General features: G+C 45.6%; 2 protein-coding genes across 5 annotated transcripts in view; one reads left to right on the forward strand and one right to left on the reverse strand.

The window, feature by feature from the left end:
• The window catches only part of CFAP53 (cilia and flagella associated protein 53), a 31,908-nt gene extending 20,414 nt beyond the window's left edge, over positions 1-11,494 (reverse strand). The window contains exons 1-3 of the mRNA XM_084832020.1: positions 11,288-11,494; positions 9,585-9,814; positions 7,490-7,663 (exon numbers count right to left, since the gene is read on the reverse strand). Of these exons, the coding sequence (XP_084688146.1) occupies positions 7,490-7,663; positions 9,585-9,814; positions 11,288-11,482 (599 nt within the window). The 5' untranslated portion in view covers positions 11,483-11,494. The remainder of the gene's footprint in view (positions 1-7,489; positions 7,664-9,584; positions 9,815-11,287) is intronic.
• A 3,540-nt stretch (positions 11,495-15,034) lies between these two features.
• The window catches only part of LOC146351954 (tetraspanin-36-like), a 42,308-nt gene continuing 36,930 nt past the window's right edge, over positions 15,035-20,412 (forward strand). Inside the window, exons 1-3 of one of the 4 annotated variants that reach the window (XM_084832897.1) lie at positions 15,035-15,074; positions 15,434-15,614; positions 16,246-16,336. In XM_084832897.1, coding sequence (XP_084689023.1) covers positions 15,568-15,614; positions 16,246-16,336 — 138 coding nt within the window. In that variant the 5' untranslated portion in view covers positions 15,035-15,074; positions 15,434-15,567. Of the gene's footprint in view, positions 15,075-15,433; positions 15,615-15,894; positions 15,939-15,991; positions 16,035-16,133; positions 16,337-20,412 lie in introns of those variants that run through there. The other 3 variants (XM_084832899.1, XM_084832900.1, XM_084832901.1) reach the window with 3 other exon arrangements.

Consider the following 20,412-nt stretch of genomic DNA (forward strand, 5'->3'; position numbering starts at 1 on the left):
TGGACCATTTTAATGGGTCCTCCACCCCTGCGGAGGGGTTGTGGAACCGAGAAGTCCAATTTAAGGTCACTTCCAATGTTTCTCCAAGCGACCATGCAGTGAGAGGAGGAAGGAGGAGCAGGAAACTCCCCATCCCTTGTGTAGATTGGACCCAGAGCAAGAGGCACGCAGATAAGCAGCAACAACAGTGGTGAGAAGGAGGAGGTGGGCACACTGAGAGCAACTTGCCCAAGGGCCCTCACCCTCCAAAATGCAGAACCTGCACTGAGCAGGAAGGTTGTCCTAACTGACCTTTCTGCACCTTCCATCCCTATGGCTCTATGACATATTCTTGCCAACCAACCATATCACATAAAGCAACTCAAGCAAATCTGGAGAACACTTTTACAAATCCTTATGCTGCTGCTTCCCAGGGGAAGGGGAATGCTAATAGGCATCTGCTGTCAATCCAGATTTAATTTGGAGATGCAGCAGTTTTTCACTGACTCTGCAAATAAAATCCAAAGCTTCGTTGCTGATCAGTAGAATATGTCCAAAAGAGACAAATGATGCAACACAGAAGTGACACACTTTATATAAATAATTGTTGTACTGCACAAAATGGAGTGCATGTTGTGAACTAAGGGTACAATCTGTCTGAAGTTCTCCTCTGGAAGTCTCTTTCAAAGGAATGGGACAGCACAAGCGAACTACTGAACAAGGGCTAAAGACATGAATATCACATCTACTTTGGCCCTGAGCATAATACAGCTCCCTATATTCACCTGCTATTTCTAGTGCAGAAAAATCTACTCTTTCATAACTTTTAATTTGGGGTTTATTTAATACAACTCAATGATTCTGAAAATCTTAACTAGTGTTGTCTTTCCACCCTCAACCCAGCCACTTTATTCCCAGGCCCAGTCAGCAATTTTGTTGTCTGAAAGCATCAGAAATCCTGAATTCACATAATACAAAGCATTCAAAATGCTACTAAGGGAAAGGAGATTAACAGCACAACCCTATGCATGTTTACTCAAATATAAGTTCCACTGTGTTCAATGGGGCTTACTCCCGGGAAAGTGTGCACAGGTTTACAGCTTAAAACTTGGTTATCCAGTCCATATGACTATAACACAGAAGGCAAAGGCAGGAGTCTTGGGCCATAAGGAAAGCCCCCAAACCGACAGATGGGTAATATCTTTCTTGGGACTAAAGCATCACAAAATTGTGAGCAAGCTTTCAAGTTCCTCAGAATTCTTCCTTAGATTGGATGCTACACAAAGCAGGAGGTGGCATCCAACCTGATTAAGAGTTCTGGAAAACTCAAAAGCTTTCTCACTATTTTGTGCCATTTTGGTTGGTCCTAATTAAAAAAAGGGGTGGGCAACTTGTGGTCCTCCAGATGTTTTGGCCTACAACTCCTATCAGCCCTAGCCAACATATTCAATGGTAAGGGATCATGGGAGTTGCAGACCAAAGCATGTGGAGGGACACAGGTTGCCCACCCCTGTCATAAACAGTATTGCCCAACTGTGGTTTAGGAATATAACCGACATCTAAAAGTCAAAGTAAGAGTTAAATCAAAAAGTTAGCCAAGGCAGTAATTTCTAATACAAAACAACTCAGTAATTGCTTGATTTTATCAAAATAAGTCCTCCAAAGCAGCTTTTACAGCACCAATAAAGATCTGCTCCCCCAGATGGTTCTTTGACTATTTCACTTTGCTGTCCTAAGCTCCTTTACTATAGAGAGATTGGCAATTTTAATGTTGCTTCCAGAAGCCAGATTTGTGCCCTTCGCCAACACTTATCCATTTTTATGGGACCAAGGCAGAATCATTGACTACTGCCTCTGCTGCAAGAAGTGACAAGTTATTACATGAGGAAGAAGAGATAATGATAAAGATAATAAAGAGTCTGTTTCCCGCCTCCCAGCTGAGCAGAGCGGAGCAAGCTGCTCCAGCTGGTCCAGGGACTACAGAAGCAGGCAAGCTCCCAGAGAGCGAGCGACCAGGGGGAGCAAACAGGAGTTGGGCAGGGGAGTTCGGCAGGGGAGGCTAAGGGGGAGGCCCCTAACGTTTTTTTTAATTATTTTTATTTTTTATTTTAACTAACTTTTTTCCATTTATTTGTCTTGTAACACACACTTTCACACCAGTGGGACTCTGCTTTTAACCTCTACTGAGTAGAGGAGCAGGCACAGGCTAGTCTAGAACAATCACAAAGCTAGACACAAAAAGGGAAAAGAGGCTATGGAAGGACAAGACTCTCCAGTGGTGGTGACCTGCAAGGTGTGTGCAATGTTTGTTTTCTTGCCTGAGAACAACATGGCCTACACCTGCAACAAGTGCAAGTTGATCACGCTGCTGGAGGAAAAAGTAAGTGGACTGGAGCGGCGACTGTCGACCCTCCGGGGAATAAGAGAACACGAAGAGTTCTTGGACAGAATGGGGGAACTACAGCAGCAAAGGGCAGACCAGAAGCTTGAAGAGCAACAGCAAGATGAGGCAGTGGGAAATGCTGAGGTGAAGAAAAATGGAGTAGAGGATACTCCTTGGAAAAGGGTGACAGTTAGGAGAAGAAGAACTAGACGCCACTCTGCACCAGTGGAAGCAGTGGAGCTGTGGAACCGATTCCAGGTACTTGTGGATGAGACTGGAGGACAGCCTGCAGAGGAAGAATCACAGGGGAACCTGCATGAGAGTAAGCAAGAGGCTAAAGGTCAGTCAAACAGAGGCGATGAAACCCAGGCCTACAAGAAGAAGAAGAGAAGAGTGGTAGTAGTGGGAGACTCCTTGCTGCGTGGGATCGAGACCCAAGTATGTCACGAAGACCCATGGACTCGCCAGGTATGTTGTTTCCCGGGAGGACAGATTAGAGATGTGACTGAAAGGTTGCCTGCACTCATAAAGCCCACTGACAGGTATCCCTTTCTTCTCATCCATGTGGGAACAAATGATACCGCCAAGCGGAGCTACAAAGAGATCACGTCAGACTTGGAAGCTTTGGGAAGGAAACTCAAGAACTTTGGGGCCCAGATAGTTTTCTCATCCATCCTTCCAGTAGTTAGAAGAGGGATAGAAAGGGAACGAAAAATACTCTGGGTGAATGACTGGCTACAAAGGTGGTGCTGACGAGAGAGATTTGGATTCTGGGACCATGGGCTATACTTCCTGGAAGATGGGCTGTTGGCTAGGGATGGGTTGCACCTCACAAAGGCTGGGAAGAATGTGTTTGGCCACAGCATGAAGAACTTCATCAGGAGGGCTTTAAACTGAATCCTACGGGGAAGGGAGATGTAATGTTGGGGGTAACAATGGACATAGGCGCATGCACTGCAATGGAGAGAACAGCTCTGATAGCGCCCAATAATAGTCTTCAGACACATGTAGGAAGAAAGCCAGACTATGAAGCACATGGTCTTCGATGTCTATATACTAATGCCCAGAGTATGGGAAACAAACAGAACGAACTTGAACTCTTAATACAAGAGGGAAATTATGACCTGATAGGTATAACTGAGACTTGGTGGGATGACTCTCATGACTGGAATACAGCAATTGAAGGATATAACTTGTTCAAAAAGAACAGGAGGAACAGAAAGGGAGGTGGGGTTGCACTGTATGTGAAAAATACATATCTCTGCACAGAAATACAGGAGGAGGAGCTTGGTAGCCCCATCGAGAGCATCTGGGTTGAAATAAATGGAGCAAAGAATAAAAGGAACCTGGTGGTCGGAGTCTACTACCGGCCACCCAATCAAGGAGAAGACAAGGATGAAACTTTTGAAAAGCAAATAGCCAATGTTTTAAGGAAGCATGATGTAGTAGTAATGGGGGACTTCAATTTCCCCGATATTTGTTGGGAGACAAATTCTGCAAAACATGGCCCCTCCAGGAAATTCCTGACTTGTGTGGCGGATAACTTCCTCCTACAGAAAGTAGAGGAAGGAACTAGAGGATCGGCTATCCTTGACTTGATCCTAACCAACAGAGATGACTTAGTGGATAAAGTAGCAGTTACAGGAACTCTGGGGGAAAGCGACCATGTTGTACTTGAGTTCTTGGTTCTAAGGGAAGCAAAAGCAGAGTGTAGTCAAAAGCGTACCCTGGATTTTAGGAAAGCTGATTTTCATAAACTCAGAACAATGATCAGTAAGGTTCCATGGCAAGCGATGCTAGCGAGAAAAGGAGTCCAAGATGGGTGGGAGCTTTTAAAAAAGGAAATTCTCAAGGCACAATCACAAGCAATTCCAACAAGAAGAAAAGGTGGAAGACAACAGAAGAAGCCAATGTGGCTTCACAAAAAGCTTAGGGATGACCTGAAAACAAAAAAGGACACATATAGGAAGTGAAAAGAAGGCCAAGTAACAAAGGAAGAGTACAGGCAGATAGCACAGAATTGCAGGGATGGCGTCAGGAAGGCTAAAGCTGAGAATGAGCTGAGGTTAGTAAGATATGTTAAAAACAACAAAAAGGCTTTCTTCAGCTACGTGCATAGTAAAAGGCAGAGGAAAGAAATGGTGGTTCAGCTATTAAATAAGGATGGCAAAACGATAACAGATGACAAAGAAAAGGCAGAGGTGCTCAGTCTTCTCCCAAAAGAGGGTCTATGACCCCCCTGGCAAAGGCGAAGTACAGGCTGAAGGGGCAGGATTGCAGCTTGAGATCGACAGGCATATGGTCAAGGAACACCTCATTACTTTGAATGAGTTCAAATCTCCAGGGCCAGATGAACTGCATCCTAGAGTCATAAAGGAACTGGCAGAAGAACTCTCAGAACCGCTGTCTATTCTCTTTGAGAAATCATGGAGGACGGGGGAAGTGCCAGATGACTGGAGGAGGGCTAACGTTGTCCCTATCTTCAAAAAGGGTAAAAAGGAGGAACCTGGGAACTACAGACCAGTCAGTCTGACATCAATCCCTGGGAAAATTCTGGAGCAGATCATAAAGCAATCCACCTGGAAGCACCTTGACAACAATGCCGTGATTACTCGAAGCCAACATGGATTTGTCAAAAACAAGTCCTGCCAGACAAATCTGATCTCATTTTTTGATCAAGTCACCTCCCTTGTAGACCATGGGAATGCTGTAGACATCATATACCTCGACTTCAGCAAAGCTTTCGACAAAGTGCCCCATGATATCCTGATGAGCAAACGAGCTCAAAGTGGGCTAGATGAAACAATGATCCGGTGGATCCACAGTTGCCAAAGAATCGGACTCAAAGAGTGCTTATCAATGGGACCTTCTCAAGCTGGGGAGAGGTAACGAGTGGGGTACCTCAGGGCTCAGTCCTGGGCCCAGTGCTCTTCAACATTTTTATTAATGATTTGGAGGAGGAGGTGCAGGGAATGCTGATCAAATTTGCAGATGACACAAAATTGGGAGGGATAGCTAATACTTTGGAAGACAGAAACAAAATTCAAAGTGATCTGGATAGACTGGAGCGCTGGGCAGAAAACAACAGACTGACATTGAATAGGGACAAATGCCAAGTTCTGCACCTAGGAAAAAGAAACCAAATGCACAGTTACAAGATGGGGGATACGTGGCTCAACCACACTACAAGCGAGAAGGATCTTGGAATTGTTGTCGATCACAAGCTGAATATGAGCCAAAAATGTGATGTGGCTGCAAAAAAGGCCAATGCTATTTTGGGCTGCATTCATAGAAGCATCGCTTCCAAATCCCCGGAAGTACTAGTTCCCCTCTACTCAGCACTGGTTAGGCCTCATCTGGAGTACTGTGTCCAGTTCCGGTCACCACACTTTAAGAAGGATGCAGACAAACTGGAGAGGGTTCAGAGGAGGGCAACAAAGATGATCAGGGGACTGGAAACAAAGCCCTATGAAGAGAGACTGAAAGAACTGGGCATGTTTAGCCTTGAGAAGACTGAGGGGAGACATGATAGCACTCTTCAAGTACTTGAAAGGTTGTCACAGAGAGGAAGGCCAGGATCTCTTCTTGATCATCCCAGAGTGCAGGACACGGAATAATGGGCTCAAGTTACAGGAAGCCAGATTCCGGCTGAACATCAGGAAAAACTTCCTGACTGTAAGAGCAATATGACAATGGAACCAATTACCTGGGGAGGTGGTGGGCTCTCCCACACTGGAGGCCTTCAAGATGAGGCTGGACAGCCATTTGTCAGGGATGCTCTGACTTGGATTCCTGCATTGAGCAGGGGGTTGGACTCGATAGCCTTGTAGGCCCCTTCCAACCCTACTATTCTATGATTCTATGATATGCCTTTATGCCCATTTTAAAGGCATTCTAATTTTCTAAAATATACATATATAGATAAGGAATGTTCCCGAAGGCTAGAATGGTGATGTTATAAGCAAGCCGCCACGGAGGGGTAACCAAATGATAGTCCGGGAAGAGCAAATAAAACGAAACAGCGAAGTGATGTATTTAAGAGAACCATAAAACAACCTCCCCACCCACCACCTTTCCAATGAACCATGTTCAGAGCAGCAGAAATCATTACTGGCAACCCCTCAACTTCATACATTCTTTTAGGACCAAACACTGAGCGGGCACTAGACAGTACATAGCACAGGGAATTAAAAGTTCTTCTGAGCCAGAACAACCACTCCCACAGAGCAGGCACATTTCTGTGTAATTCCCTGTTCTGGCCTTGCTGCCTTCCACTTCAGTGAAGATATGAGGGGGTGCAGAATCACGCCCACTGGCCACACCCACAATGACAGCATGCACGGGAAGGGGAAGGACCATGGTTCAGTGGCAGAGTGCAAGCTCTGCATGCAGATGGCCCAAGTTCAATTCCTGGAATCTCCAGGTAGGGCTAGGCAGGAGTCCTGCCTGAAACTCTGGAGAGCCGCTGCCAGTCAGTATTGACCAGACTGGGCTAGATGAACAAATGGTCTGACTCCGTATAAGGCAGCTTCTGATGTTCCTATGTTGGCCACTCACCCCTAGCGGCCATGCACTTGAAGTTAGCGATAAAGGGCTCTGTGTGCATGCAACTGTACACATGTGGGATCTTCCTCACGATCAGGAACCCCGAGTGGCTCAGGTTTCTCAATCTTGATAAAGAGCTAAAGGCATTTTGGGTCTTGCTAGCGCCAAGAGCATGGCTGCTTGGGTTGTGGCCAGCGGGCTTGATTCTGCTTCTCTCTCACATGCTCATGTGAAGACCCTTCCTACCTCCCACTCTGGAAAAAAACAGACATTAATTGAAATCTGTATCATGTAACAGCTACATTCCCCCCTCCCGCATTTTTACTCTAGAGTAGGCGGAAGGCTCCTGCTCTGGATTGGGGCTCCAGCTTGCGGAGCTAGGAGGGCTTTTAAAATCTGGATTGGCCCCCTGCGCCTATTCTAAAGTAACAAAACAAAAACAAAAAGACATAACTTGTAGATGTGGATTTCAAGTCATGTCTGTTTTGGCCCTCTTCATCCTTAAAAGTGAAAATCCATGGGCTGACGAAACTACCTTCCCCTCGCTTTCTGGCAGGGCCACTCTGTTTATGATCCACTTACCTGAACTGCTGCTCTTTTTTTTCAGCCACCAGCTTCCGCCTAGCTTCTTCCCTCTGCTCTCTTAGCTGTTTGGCTCTCACCCTCATATTTATTCGCCTGTCCTCCATGGTTTCTTCCTGCGATTCCAGTTCAGCAACGTAGCCCTTTTCCTCAGCTTCCAGGAGATCCCGAAGCCTGGAAAGAGTTAATTATAAAATCCAGTCACATCAGACACTTTTCAAGCTGAACTACGAGATCTTTATAGAATTTGTCTGAATTCAGTGCTTGCACGTGTGGAAGAAAGCTCCAAAAATGGGAGGAAAGGAGTATCTGTGTCTATCTCAAAAAATGAACTGACAATGCACCTGTAAAGTTCAGTAGCCCAGCTGTCCTCCAGATGTGTTAGACTACAACTCCCAGCATCCCCAGCCAACACATCTGTACAGCACCAGATTGGGGAAGGCTGAGCTAGCTGGTGACTTGAACAGCTGAAATATGCTTGTAAACATATTTGCTGCCCCAATGCCTCTGGCGCCTGCCACTCCAGGAACCAAAACACTGTTCAGAGACAGCTGCAGCTTGGGCGAGGAAACCCTACTCTGGCAGCCATTTCCAAGCCAGGGTTATTTTCTCCGAGATCTGCCATAGCCCAGAGATTCAGAATAGGGTGGCCAAGAGGAAAAGAGCTCAGGGCTCCTGCACCTTTAATAGTAGTGCAGAAGAGGGAATTTCAGCAGGTATAGCTTGTCATACAGGCTATACCTGTAGAAATTGCCTCTTCTACACAATTATTAAAGGTGGAGGAGTCCTGTCCTCTGTTTCACCTGGCCACCCTAATTCAGAAGCTGAATAGCAGCTGGAACATCTGAAGTCTGGGGGGGAAACTCCTATACATCTTTGGTCCCTCCCCAGTAAGTCTTATCTATTGTGTTATATTTTAAATATATTTTAAACCACCTTGAGAAGTTGAGTTAGGGGGCGAGGGCACAAACAAACATTAATTTTGGGCCCAAATCCTACTTCTGAGCTCACTGTGTGGCCTTGGGTCAGCTCCCCCCTTTTTGAAATAGGAATGAAGTAGTGATGCCAAAGTAAGGCTTACTTAATTACCTCAATCCTGAAGGTCAGGGATGGCCAAAATCTGTATTTGGGGGGGGGGGGCCTCTATTCTTCAAGGATTGGTTTGGGAGCCAGAAGTATACTTTAATCTTTTTCTTCAAATTCACCCTCAAAACCAACGTTTTCTGTTAATCCTTTGGTGTTATTTATTTAATTGCATTTTTATCTTTCAAGGAGCTCAAGGGATTCTGCATGGTTCTCCCCCTCACAACCCTGTGAGGTAGGGTAGGCTGAGAGAGGGCAACGGATCCAAAACCACCCAGTACGCTTCATGAGTGACTCAGGATTTGAACCTGGGTCTCCTTGGTCTTAGTCCGGCACTCTATTACACCCCAGAGACTCACTGTCTTTCTCTCTCTCTTTTGCCTCATGCCCAATCCCCAACTGAAGCATAGCATAAAGTACATGTCCTCCTGGTCTGTCAAAATTTAGGAACACTGGAAGCTGCCTTATACCAGGCAAGACATTTGTCCATCTAGTCCATTATCATCTACACCAGCCTTCCCCAACGTGGTGCCCTCCCGACGTGCTGGATTGCAAGTCTCAATCATTCCCAGCCCGCATTGGCCAGGGATGGGGGAAGGCTGATCTACACATGACTGACAGCAGCTCTTCAGGATCTCAGACAGAGCTTTTCCCCTGAACCTTTTAACTGGAGACTGCAGGGACTGAGCCTGAGGCCTTCCACATGCAAAACATGTACTCTTACCACTGAGTTATAGGCCCCTGCCCATTGTAAGACTGCAGTCTCCTCAGGGCAGGGAGCTGTCTCTTTTTTATGTCTCTCTGTAGAGTGCATCTGCTCTGATGGTGTCACCTGAACAACAGCAATAATAAATGTTTCCATATTTATTTTGGGTTTGTCCCCTCAAGGACTAGCTTAGTGACCTTAAAGGGTATTTAAAACCTTATTCCCCCCTCCTCTAAATGTAAGTGCAGGAAACTGAGACTGAATCATCAGCAACTTAGGCCTGCTAGCTCAACTGGCTTCGGCTACCTCTCTCTCCTCTCCTCTTCCCCAGCCAGGTAGGCCTGCATTTCGGTGTCAACCCTCTTCTGTACAAGCTGGTGGAGCCGTTTGCGTTGGTTCAGATCCTCCCTTTCGTTGATCTGGAGGCCGATGAGATGGGCCTTTGCCTGCAGCTCAGCTTCATGGCGCTTGATTTCTTGGTCCCTCCAGAGAAGTAATTGCTTTCCAACAAGATTTGGTTTGGGAAACTTGGCCCTCTGTAAGAGGAAGCATACCTTTAGTCAGAGGAGTCCAAAGGAGATTTTGCATCGAGCATCATTTTCAAGGGGATTTTCAATATATGCATGTGTTATCACCCAACAATGTTTTGTGAATGACAATTGTTAAGGTACTTATCACTGTCTGTACTTTTTGCATTTTGATTCCATCTGACAAGACAATTTACATCATTCCCCCTGACCCCACTCCAGCACGTGTATATAATTCTGCCAATTGGAAGTTAGCACTTCATGCATCGGATGAAGAGGACAATGTCCAGGAAACCTTATGCCAGAATAATTTTATTAAGATAGGTTATTATTTAATTATAATTTAATGTTATTAGAACAGCTACACACACACTGTCAAAGGGATTTGTGCCTTTGGAATGCTCACCTAGTATATGGGTCCATTTATGTGGCAATAGATGATGATGACGACTGCAATAGTTAGATTTGTATCCCACCTTAACTCTGAATTAGGGCAGGTTACAAAAACAAAATAGGCTCCAGAGTTGACCAGATAGCATTCACTGACACAGGATGAGTAGAAGGTGACTGGCTAAGCCAGATTTCAAATTCATACAGGATCGATCTATCTGTGGCTATTAGCCAAGGTAGCCAATGGAAGCGCCGGGTCCAGAGGCAGTTTGCCTCCAAATACCAGATGCTGAGGACCAGCAACAGGAGATGCCCACCATCACCTTCATGCTCTGCTTGAGAGGCATCCAGGAGTACCTGGCTAACCACCATGACGAACAATATGCTGGGGACAGATGGCCCTGACTTTGATACAGGTTTTACTCCAGGAAATTTATTTATTTATTTATTGCATTTATAACCCGCCTTTTTTCCCTCCTGCAAGGAACCCAAGGCGGCTTACCTTATCCTCCTCCTCTCCATTTTATCCTCACAACAACAACAACCCTGTGCGGTAGGCTGGGCTGAGAGTCAGTGATGGGCCCAAAGTCACCCAGCGAGCTTCCATGGCAAGGTGGGGACTAGAACCTGGATCTCCGAGCTCCCAGTCCAACACCCTCACCACTACACCACACTGGGATGTGCACAGGATTGCAGCCCATATCTCTGAACATGAGAAACGGCCTGATCAAGCAAGCAGCCTCTTCTCATGTGAAGAGATAGCAGGTTGGATCCAGACTTAGTCATGTTTACCACAGATCCACTGAAATCAATGGGCCTTACGTTAGAACTGAGTAACTAAAGTCCCACTGATGTCAATGGGTCTACTCTAAGAAGGACTCAGCCTGGCTCCAACCCGTTGGCTGCAACCTGCAGCCCTATGCACATTTACCAGAGTGCGCCTAATTTAGCACAGTGGGGGCTTCTGCGTGAACGATATGGCTGCCAGGAGCCAGTGAGGACTAGTGACTTGTGCCCTGGAACAAAATAAGGGGATGACTATACCACCCCACTTGCCTCCCCTAAATGTCTCCCCAACCCCCAGTGACTCACGAAAGCCAACGAATGCGGCTTGGGGCCCGTCACCACCCGCAACACCCGGCTCCACTCGCTCGTCATCCTGCCGCCGCCTCTCCGGAGCTGCCCCAAAAGGCCCCTGCGGGACGCGCTGCCCGTTGCCGTAGCAACCAAGCGGCGAGGAAGCGGTGTGACGTCACCACGCAAGCCAGGCTCCGGCGTCCCTCGCATTGAGGTTACTCCAGCCCCGCCCCTTCCAGCTCGAGGAACTGAGGGGGAACTGCGGCGCATGCGCCTTTAGTGAAGCGGGAGCGCATGGAAAAATGAATGAATGAATGAATGAATGAATGGATGGATGGATTGTGCCTCCCTGGGGGTTGGGGGAGGAGGGTTGAGCGCATCTGTGTCAATCATCGTGAGATCAACCAATAGGAATGGCTTTTTCCAGTTTGGGAATTATTTCCTTAAAGCTCTAGACAATTGTTATTAATAGCAAAAAATTAATAAATACATATATGAGAACGAATTAATCCGAGGTGGGCAGCGGGGGAGGAAAGGAGGGAACTGCTGGCTCGTTATAATGCAATCTTTATTTTTATTTATTCTATTTATATCCTGCCTGCCTTTCTAGGAGTTCAACTTGACACACATAATTATCCCCACCCCACCCCGCGCTTCATTTTAACCTCACAACAACCCTGGGAGGTAGGTTAGCCTGAGAGAGTGACACAACAACCCTGCGAGGTAGGCTGAGAGAGATCGCGACTGGCCCAAGGTCCCCCAATGAGCTTCAGGGCTGACTGCACTGTAGAACCTGAATCTCCACCATGCTAACCTCACTGTCTCTCAGCCTGTTTTGCTGTAGGTCAGCCATCCTCAACCTTATGCCCTCCAGATGTGCAGGGCTACAGTTCTCATGCTGGCTGGGGGATGATAGGAGTTGTAGTCTGACACATCTGGAGGGTGCCAGGGTGGGCAAATTGTGGCTCTCCAGTTGTTTTGGCCTACAACTCCCATCATCTCTCACCATTGGCTATGCTGGCTAGGGCTGATGGAAGCTTTAGGCCAAAATATCAGGAGGGCCACAAGTTGCCCACCCTGAGGTTAGGGAAGGCTGCTGTAGGATATTTTAAAGTGTTGGAGACACTTGGGGCATCCCCTTCCCCCCATTATTTTTTCTGCTCCTTCAAAAAATATACAGCAGCCTGGTTTACTAATTCCACTGTGTGGAGCGTCACTGCCATCTAATGGCTGTTTGTTTAGGTTACATTTCTATACTTCTTGGAACTATGAAGGCCATAAGATGCTCTATCATTCTTTCAAATATTTCTTAGCCACCCTTCATCAAAAGGATTTCAGTGTGGTATACAAACATGTGAATAAAATGACTCTTTCCTAAGGTTATGTTTTGAAGTACCCCTACAAAAAGCAGAACGTAACGCCACGGTGTCCACACCATCTCTCAGGAATATCTATTCCTTTCTTTTTCCTTTCACACATTCACCCTAACAAATATTTATCTCAAATTAGTAGTTTTAAGGCGCAATCCTATGCATGTTTAGACAGAAAAAGGGCTTACAATTCCCAGTATGCTCCAGCCAGCATGGCTGGCTGGGACATGCAGGGAGCTGTAGGCCTTTTTCTATCTAAACATGCATAGGATTGCACCCTTAGTGTAGTATGCAAGCTTTTGAACTACACAGCTTTCAGGCTACACTCCCATACACACTTACCTGGGAGTTACCCATTGAACTCAGTGAGACTTACTTCTGAGTAGACAAGCACAGGATTGCAAATCGGTATGGGGCAGTATGGGTAAATGGCTGGAGTTGTTGAAGACAGCAGGAGACTGGGTGGCTGAGGGTGTGGAAGACTGGAGGAATAATTATCATAGCATCATAGATTCAGAGGGGGCCTTGTAGGACATATATGATTTATTAATATTTATATACTGCCTTATTTGCTAAAAAGCCATCAAGGCAATCCAACCCCTTGCTGAATGCAGGAATCCAGAACTAAAGAATCGCCAGCAGATGGCAATCGAGTCTGTGCTTAAAGACCTCCTCTGAAAGAGAGCCCACCACCTCTCTAGGTAACTGTTTCCACTGTTGAACTGGTCTTAATGTCAAGATATTTCTCCTAAGGTTCAACCAAAATCTACCCTTCTGTAACTTAAATCCATTAGAACTATCAGGTGGATCCACAGTTGGCTACAGAATCGGACTCAAAGAGCGCATTGCAGTAATCCAGCCTTGGGGTTACTAATGCCTGTACCACTGTGGCCAAGCTATCCCTGTCCAGGAGAGGCTGTAGCTGGCGAACCAGCTGAAGCTGGTAAAAGACATTCTGAGCTGCCATGGCCACTTGGCCTCCAGCAACAGTGATGGGTCTCGGAGTATCCCCGAACTACAAACCCAATCTTTCAGAGGGAGTGCAACCCCATCCAGAACAGGCAATAAGCCTATCTCCTGGACTCAGGAATCACTCACCCACAGGGCTTCCATCTTGCCAGGATTCAGTTTCAGTTTATTGGCCTTCATCCAGCCCATTACTGAGTTTAGGCACTGATCCAGGATTTGAACTGCCTCTCCTGATTCAGATGTCACAGGGAGATAGAACTGTGTGTCACCAGCGTACTGATGGCACTTAGCTCCAAATCCCCTAATGACCACTCCCAGTGGCTTCATATAGATGTTAAACAACAGTGGGGACAAGATGGTACCCTGCAGAACCCCATAGTTCAATTGCCAAGGGGCTGAGGAATGGTCACCCAATGTTATTATCTGAAATCGGCCCCACAGGTAGGACGGGAACTACTGTAAAACAGTGCCTTCAATGCCCATTCCACGGAGTCGGTCTGCAAGGATACCATGGTCAACGGTATCAAAAACTGATGAGAGACTGAGCAGAATCAACAGGGTTGCACTCCCCCTGTCCCTCTCTCAATAAAGGTCATCCATCAGGGTGACCAAAGCTGGTTCAGTCCCGTAATCCAATCGAAACCCAGACTGGAATTGGTCTAGATAATCAGTATCCTCCAAGAGTGCCTGAAGTTGTTCCTCCATGACCCTCTCCAGTACCTTCCCTAAGAAAAGGGTATTTGCAAACATTTCTGCAAGGGTGCTGGCAAGGTCATGGAGACTCTAAAGAGCATTCCTACACAAGGTTTTTATTACATGCTTGTGATTGGTCAGTCATGGAAGTTTGCGGGTCCTTTACATGATGTCATCAACCTCCAGGTCATCTCCAGAACTTTCTGGCCTTTATTCCGCTTTTTAAAAGATTGGAGATAACCTGATAAGGAACGTTAATCTGATATATCGGCTGTGTGAAATTGCACAGTTCCACTATAACCACAGCTCCATCTAGTCTCTGTAAAATGAAATATATAAAACTTGCCGAGAAAGGAATTCAGTGATTCAAAGCACATGTCCGCCCATGTAAAGGAGCCGATCTTAATCCCACAAATAATCTGGAAACAAAAGCCCCGGTAAACTGCGGGATAAAAAGCCTAGTGTGGCGAAGCCCTCAATGCGATGGTGGTGATCCACGCTATGAGCTTCTGAAATTTAACATTGCTCCATTTACCTACGTGCACACACACCTTCCTTTAGAAACTCACATGGGTGTCGTGAATGGAAAGAAGTAGTGTTTATGATGCTGGGTAAAGGGATATCTGCTTTCCCCCACGAAGCCTGGGAGCACCAGACAGAGAAAGTAATCCTGGATTCTGCAGCAGGAGCAAGAGAGTCTCATGTTACTTTGCAGTGTTCAGAAAAATCCAGTTGGATTAAATTAGCAACCAAAAGAAGAAGAAAGAAAAGTATTTGAGAGATGCACCTCTTCCAAACTGTATTTCTGACAGAGCAATCCTATGTGCATTTACTCAGAAGTATACCCCAAATGGAGTTACTTCTAGGCATATTTGCATAAGATTGTAGGCTAATTCTCCTATTTTGTGTTCCCATTTGGAGAATGGTAGTTACCACTAGGTTACAAGAAGTGACCAGTGGCATCAGTCTCTGTGGGCTCGCTCGCTTCTCTCTCTCTCTCTCTCTCTGGAAGATGGATTGTTTCCTATTGTTGTTGATATATATATATATATATATATATATATTTAAAACCCTTCGAATTTACAATCTCCCCCACCCCTGTGCTAACAACATGCTTCTTTCCTTGCAGATTGCATTGCAGAGGATTTCCAATGTCATTGAGACCTGTGTTGTTAGATCAAACCAGAGCTCTGTTGGAAGAGCTGAACTCCTCTGAAAAAATAAGCTGCAAGAATGAAGCTGCCTCCCATTTAAATTACAGCCATGCGAGAAGCAGCGGAGATCCATGCAGAAAACAAAGCTCTTGCACAGTGAGTAACTTGAGTGCATCCAGATTTTGTTTCTTTTGTTTTTTACTATAACCCCCGTTAGCCCTAGTCAATGGTGAGGGCTGTTGGGAACTGTAGGCCAAAACATCTGAAGGCCCAGAAGTGCAATCTGCAGAAATCAGCAACACCTTTTCACAGTATGGTAAGCATGATCACCTGTTAATGTCTGCTACAAACAATGTTTCCCGAGGGGTGGGGGGACAACCCTCTATTTAGAAACATGCAATTTCCTTCAATATAGGTTAGACTAGAGCCTTCCTATGGGAAAAGTAATGTCATGATGGAGGTGCTATTAGGAACTATGTGGTACATTGTCTTTGCTCATGCAGCTAGTTCAGAAGATATACGGTAGCCCTTTTAGTCATAATAATGATGAATACTGATGGGGAATATGAGGCTATAGTAAGGTGTTATTTTGCACTGTACATCAAAAGCATGTGACTAGGGAGGGCAAGGAGTGGTTCATGTGATAATAACTAGTAGAGCTCAGTGAAGAGCCTTAGGGATGTGGTGGAGCTGATGAGTAAACACAAAGCTGCTCTAGATTTGTCTAATTACTTTATTTGGGAGGCATCAACAAACTTGTTTTTTTTTTAATTGAATTTTCCCCCAGTTCATTTGTACAAACACAGAGAGAGGACAGCATGGATTTTGGAGTGATTGCTTCCAAGACTGTATTGTTCCTAATCAGCCTCGTCTTTTGGGTAAGTAGATGGAAAACATCTCTTCCTGACTGTACTTCTGTACTTTCTCCTGATATGTATTGCTATAATCTTTAACAAGAGCCAGCATAGTGGGAAGATGGTTGGACTTACAGTCATGTGCAAGGTTACTTGGAAGGAAGTCCTACTATGTTCAGCAGAACTTACTCTCAAGTAAATGAGCATTGGAGATGGTAAAGACCTCGGTCTAAATCTTAGCCTTTGCTTGGACATGGAGCTGTCTGATCTTCCTGGCCTAGCATACATTGCAGGGTTGTTGTGGGCATAAAATGTGTGCCACCTGGATACCTTTTGGAGGATGGACAGGACACAAATAATAGTTTTCAGCTACTTTCTGTTGTAACAGAAACTTTCCATAGCTCAGTGGCAGACCACATGTTTTGCATGCAAAAGGTCCCAGGTTCATGGCGCAATCCCTTGTTTGGAGGCTGCACTGCTTTTTACCTTTGCTGTTGGCTTTATTTTATCTTGGTTTTATTTGCCATTTTTATAATGGTCTATTGTTTTATGTTTTATGTTTCATGTTTTTAATTTACCTGTGTGCTGCCCAGAGAGCTCTGATTATCGGTGACCTAAAAATGTAAAAAATAAATGCTAATATATCTTATATGACTACTCAAAAGTAAGTCCCACTGAGTTCAGTGGGGCTTACTCCAAGGCAGGAGTGAGCAACTTGTGGCCCTCCAGATGTTTTGGCCTACCACTCCCATGATCCCTCACCGTTGGCTATGCTGGCTAAGACTGATGGGAGATGTAGGCCAAAACATCTGGAAGGCCATAAGTTGCCCACCCCTGGAACTGTAGCTTCAAGTTAGCATCTGTGGATAAGAGGATCTCTAGCAGTGGTGCTAGAATGGAAAGACCTTGGCTGAGGCCTTGTACTGCTCTGCCATCCTGAGTAGAGAGCGGTCTGCTACATGGACTAAAAGTCTGACCTAGTACAAGGCAACATCATATGTTAAGTTTCATTGCATTCATCCCAATACATCTTGAGGTGTTCCAGTATATTGGGTCCCCTTTTGCTTTCTAGTTACCTGTCCCCCTATTCTTCTTTCTGGCAGGACTACTGTACCATTGAGAGGAGCTTAGCAGGTAGAAATTCAGCTGGTGAAGCCATTACCCTAGCAGGGCTTCTGTACTGATAAAGACAAGCTTTGCCCTGCTGAACTTATGCATGACTGATGTCTCTTGTGGCTACTACCCTGTTTTGAATTGGCTGCTGTTCATACTAGAAGCAAAGTGGTTGGATTCAGATGCCCTGTTCTGGCCAAAAGGGGTGACTATATCCAGGGCCGGCCCTACCATTCAGCAATGTGAGGTGGTCACCTCGGGCAGCAGATACTGGGAGGTGGCAGCAAAGTATTGGAGGTGATAGCTGCGGGCCACACAGCCTGCTCTGCGCCCCCTAAGCCAGTCTGCAGCCTTCAGGTGTGGTGGAGGATACTGTCCCATTGCTGGTATGGAGGAGAGATTCACCTGCCAGTCCACACGGCTCTTGTACATGGGATAAGAGAAGGAGGCGCTATCTTGTCTTCTGCCTCAGGCAGCAAAATGTCTTGGGCCAGTCATGATGTGTCATCTCCCTGGGATAGAGCTAGGTGCTGTTAAGGGTTAAAAATCCAATCTAAAATTAGGGGATCACAGTTTTGGCAACCCTGTTGGATGACCCATTCACTCGTCCCAATGTAATGTAGAGATTGCAATAGGCACACTGTGTCGTTAGTGAAAACCAAAAACTTGCTTGAAGACTGAAGCTCTTGAAGAAGTATAAGAACATTCTGATAAATGAAACTTAAAATGTGCTTCTGTATTTTCTGTGTCTCTAATTTTAATGTAAAGCTTATACCAGCGGCTAGAATATAAAATGGCTCTCTTTAACTTGCTGTACAGGTTGCCACTTTTTCTACTGACTCTGCTCTTGTGCCTTTAACAGCAGCCTGCCCCTCAGAAATCAGGCTGCAATCCAATACCTCCTTACTTGGGAATAAGCCCTATTCAATTCACTGGGACTTACTTCTGAGTAGACATCTATAGGATTGCACTGTGAAGCATTTGCTATCCCCTTCTCACTGCACCATGAAAAATTATATTGTTCAAGGCACAGAAACAGAGCTAGGTTTTTTTAAGTGGCGACACTTCCCCCCTGCACCCCGCAAAGTGTTAATGCCTACAATGCATTAGAGGTGCTCTGAATGTCATGTGTCAAATAGGGTTTCCAACTGTGTTTTCTGGATGCCCTCCTATGCCTTGAATACCTGGGCAGCAACCAGAAATTCAGTACATGACATTTTTCCCTGAGTGTGCAGATGCAGTGATAGAGAAAGCTTTACTACTTGTCCTCCAGCTGTTAAAGGCACACGGTACCAGCCAGAAAAACAAAATAGTTAGCACACCTAATATTTGTGAACCTACGCAATAAAAAAAGTATATATGCTTTAAAGACCAGGTATCCTTTTCAAGGGTGGGAATTAGGATTAGTTGAATTCCCAAATAACTTTTACCTCTCTGACTTTATGATAATTGCAGAAAAAGAACTTTTGTATGCTGTGAATATACATAAATGATGGTTTATTTTCTTTCTATTTAATTATTGCCATCTAATAGAGTTTCTATTAGACGGCAATAGAGTATGGACTTGATCACACTCCGGGAGAGAGCGCAGGACAGGGAGGCCTGGCGTGCTATGGTCCATGGGGTCACGAAGAGTCGGACATGACTGAACGACTGAACAACAATAGAGTTTCATGAGGTTTCCCCTTTTTATTTTATTTAAAGTACTGGTATACTGCTTAATATAATATGTCTAAGCAATTAACACTAAAATGCATTATATAATACAATATAAAAATAATACATAATTATCTTTATTACTGCAAAACAGCCATAAAACAGAGCAGTGTCATAGTCCATTACAGGCCAAGGAAAGCCAGAGTTAAAAGATGTATGTCCAAAGGGTGTTTGAAACAGTTTCTGCCCTTTGAACCACATGTGCAACAGAATCAGCGGAAGTTGTTTCATTCAAGATATCTTAGCACAAGATAGAACTGTGTTTAAGAGGAAGTTGATCTATGTGGTCTGAATCAGTTGCTTAATGGAACTCGTTGTGGTGGGGATGAATGGATGGAGTGGGGTGGTTTGAATTCTTATCCTGTTCGTCTTCTAAAGGTGCAATCCTGTGCAGGTTTAGACAGAAAAAAAGCGCTACGACTCCCAGCATTCCCCAGCCAGCCATGCAGAAAAAAGCCCTACGACCCCCAGCATTCCCAGCCAGCCATGCAGAAAAAAGCCCTACAACTCCCAGCATTCCCCACCTAGCCATGCAGAAAAAATCCTATAAAGAAAAAAAGCCCTACTACTCCCAGCATTCCCCAGCCAACCATGCAGGAAGTCCTGCAAAGAAAAAAAGATCTACGACGCCCAACCTTCCCCATCCATCCATCCATCCATCCATCCAGAAAAAAGTCCTACGGCTCCCAGCATTCCCCAGCCAGCCTTGCAGAAAAAGGCCTACAAAGGAAAAAAGCCCTATGACTCCCAGCATTCCCCAGCCAGCCATGCAGAAAAAAGTCCTACAACTCCCAGCATTCCCCAGCCAGCCATGCAGAAAAAGGCCTACAAAGGAAAAAAGCCCTACTACTCCCAGCATTCCCCAGCCAACCATGCAGAAAAAGGCCTATGAAGAAAAAAAGCCCCACGACTCCCAGCATTCCCCAGCCAGCCATGCAGAGAAAGGTCCTACAACTCCCAGCATTCCCCAGCCAACCATGCAGAAAAAGCCCTACAACGGAAAAAAAAGCCCTACAACTTCCAGCATTCCCCAGCCAGCCATGCAGAAAAAGGCCTACAAAGAAAAAAAGCCCCATGACTCCCAGCTTTCCCCAGCCAGCCATGCAGAAAAAAGTCCAAGTCCCAGCATTCCCACCCAGCCAGTACAACTGGCTAGGGAATGCTGGGAGTCGTAGAACTTTTTTCTGCATGGCTGGCTGGGGAATGCTGGGAGTTATAGGATTTTTTTCTGTCGAAACATGCATAGGATTGAGCTCTTAACTTCCAAGACT

Source organism: Heloderma suspectum, chromosome 2 (assembly GCF_057233095.1).
Source record: "Heloderma suspectum isolate Gila_16-S chromosome 2, 16-S_ref, whole genome shotgun sequence".
Lineage (NCBI taxonomy): Eukaryota > Metazoa > Chordata > Lepidosauria > Squamata > Helodermatidae > Heloderma > Heloderma suspectum.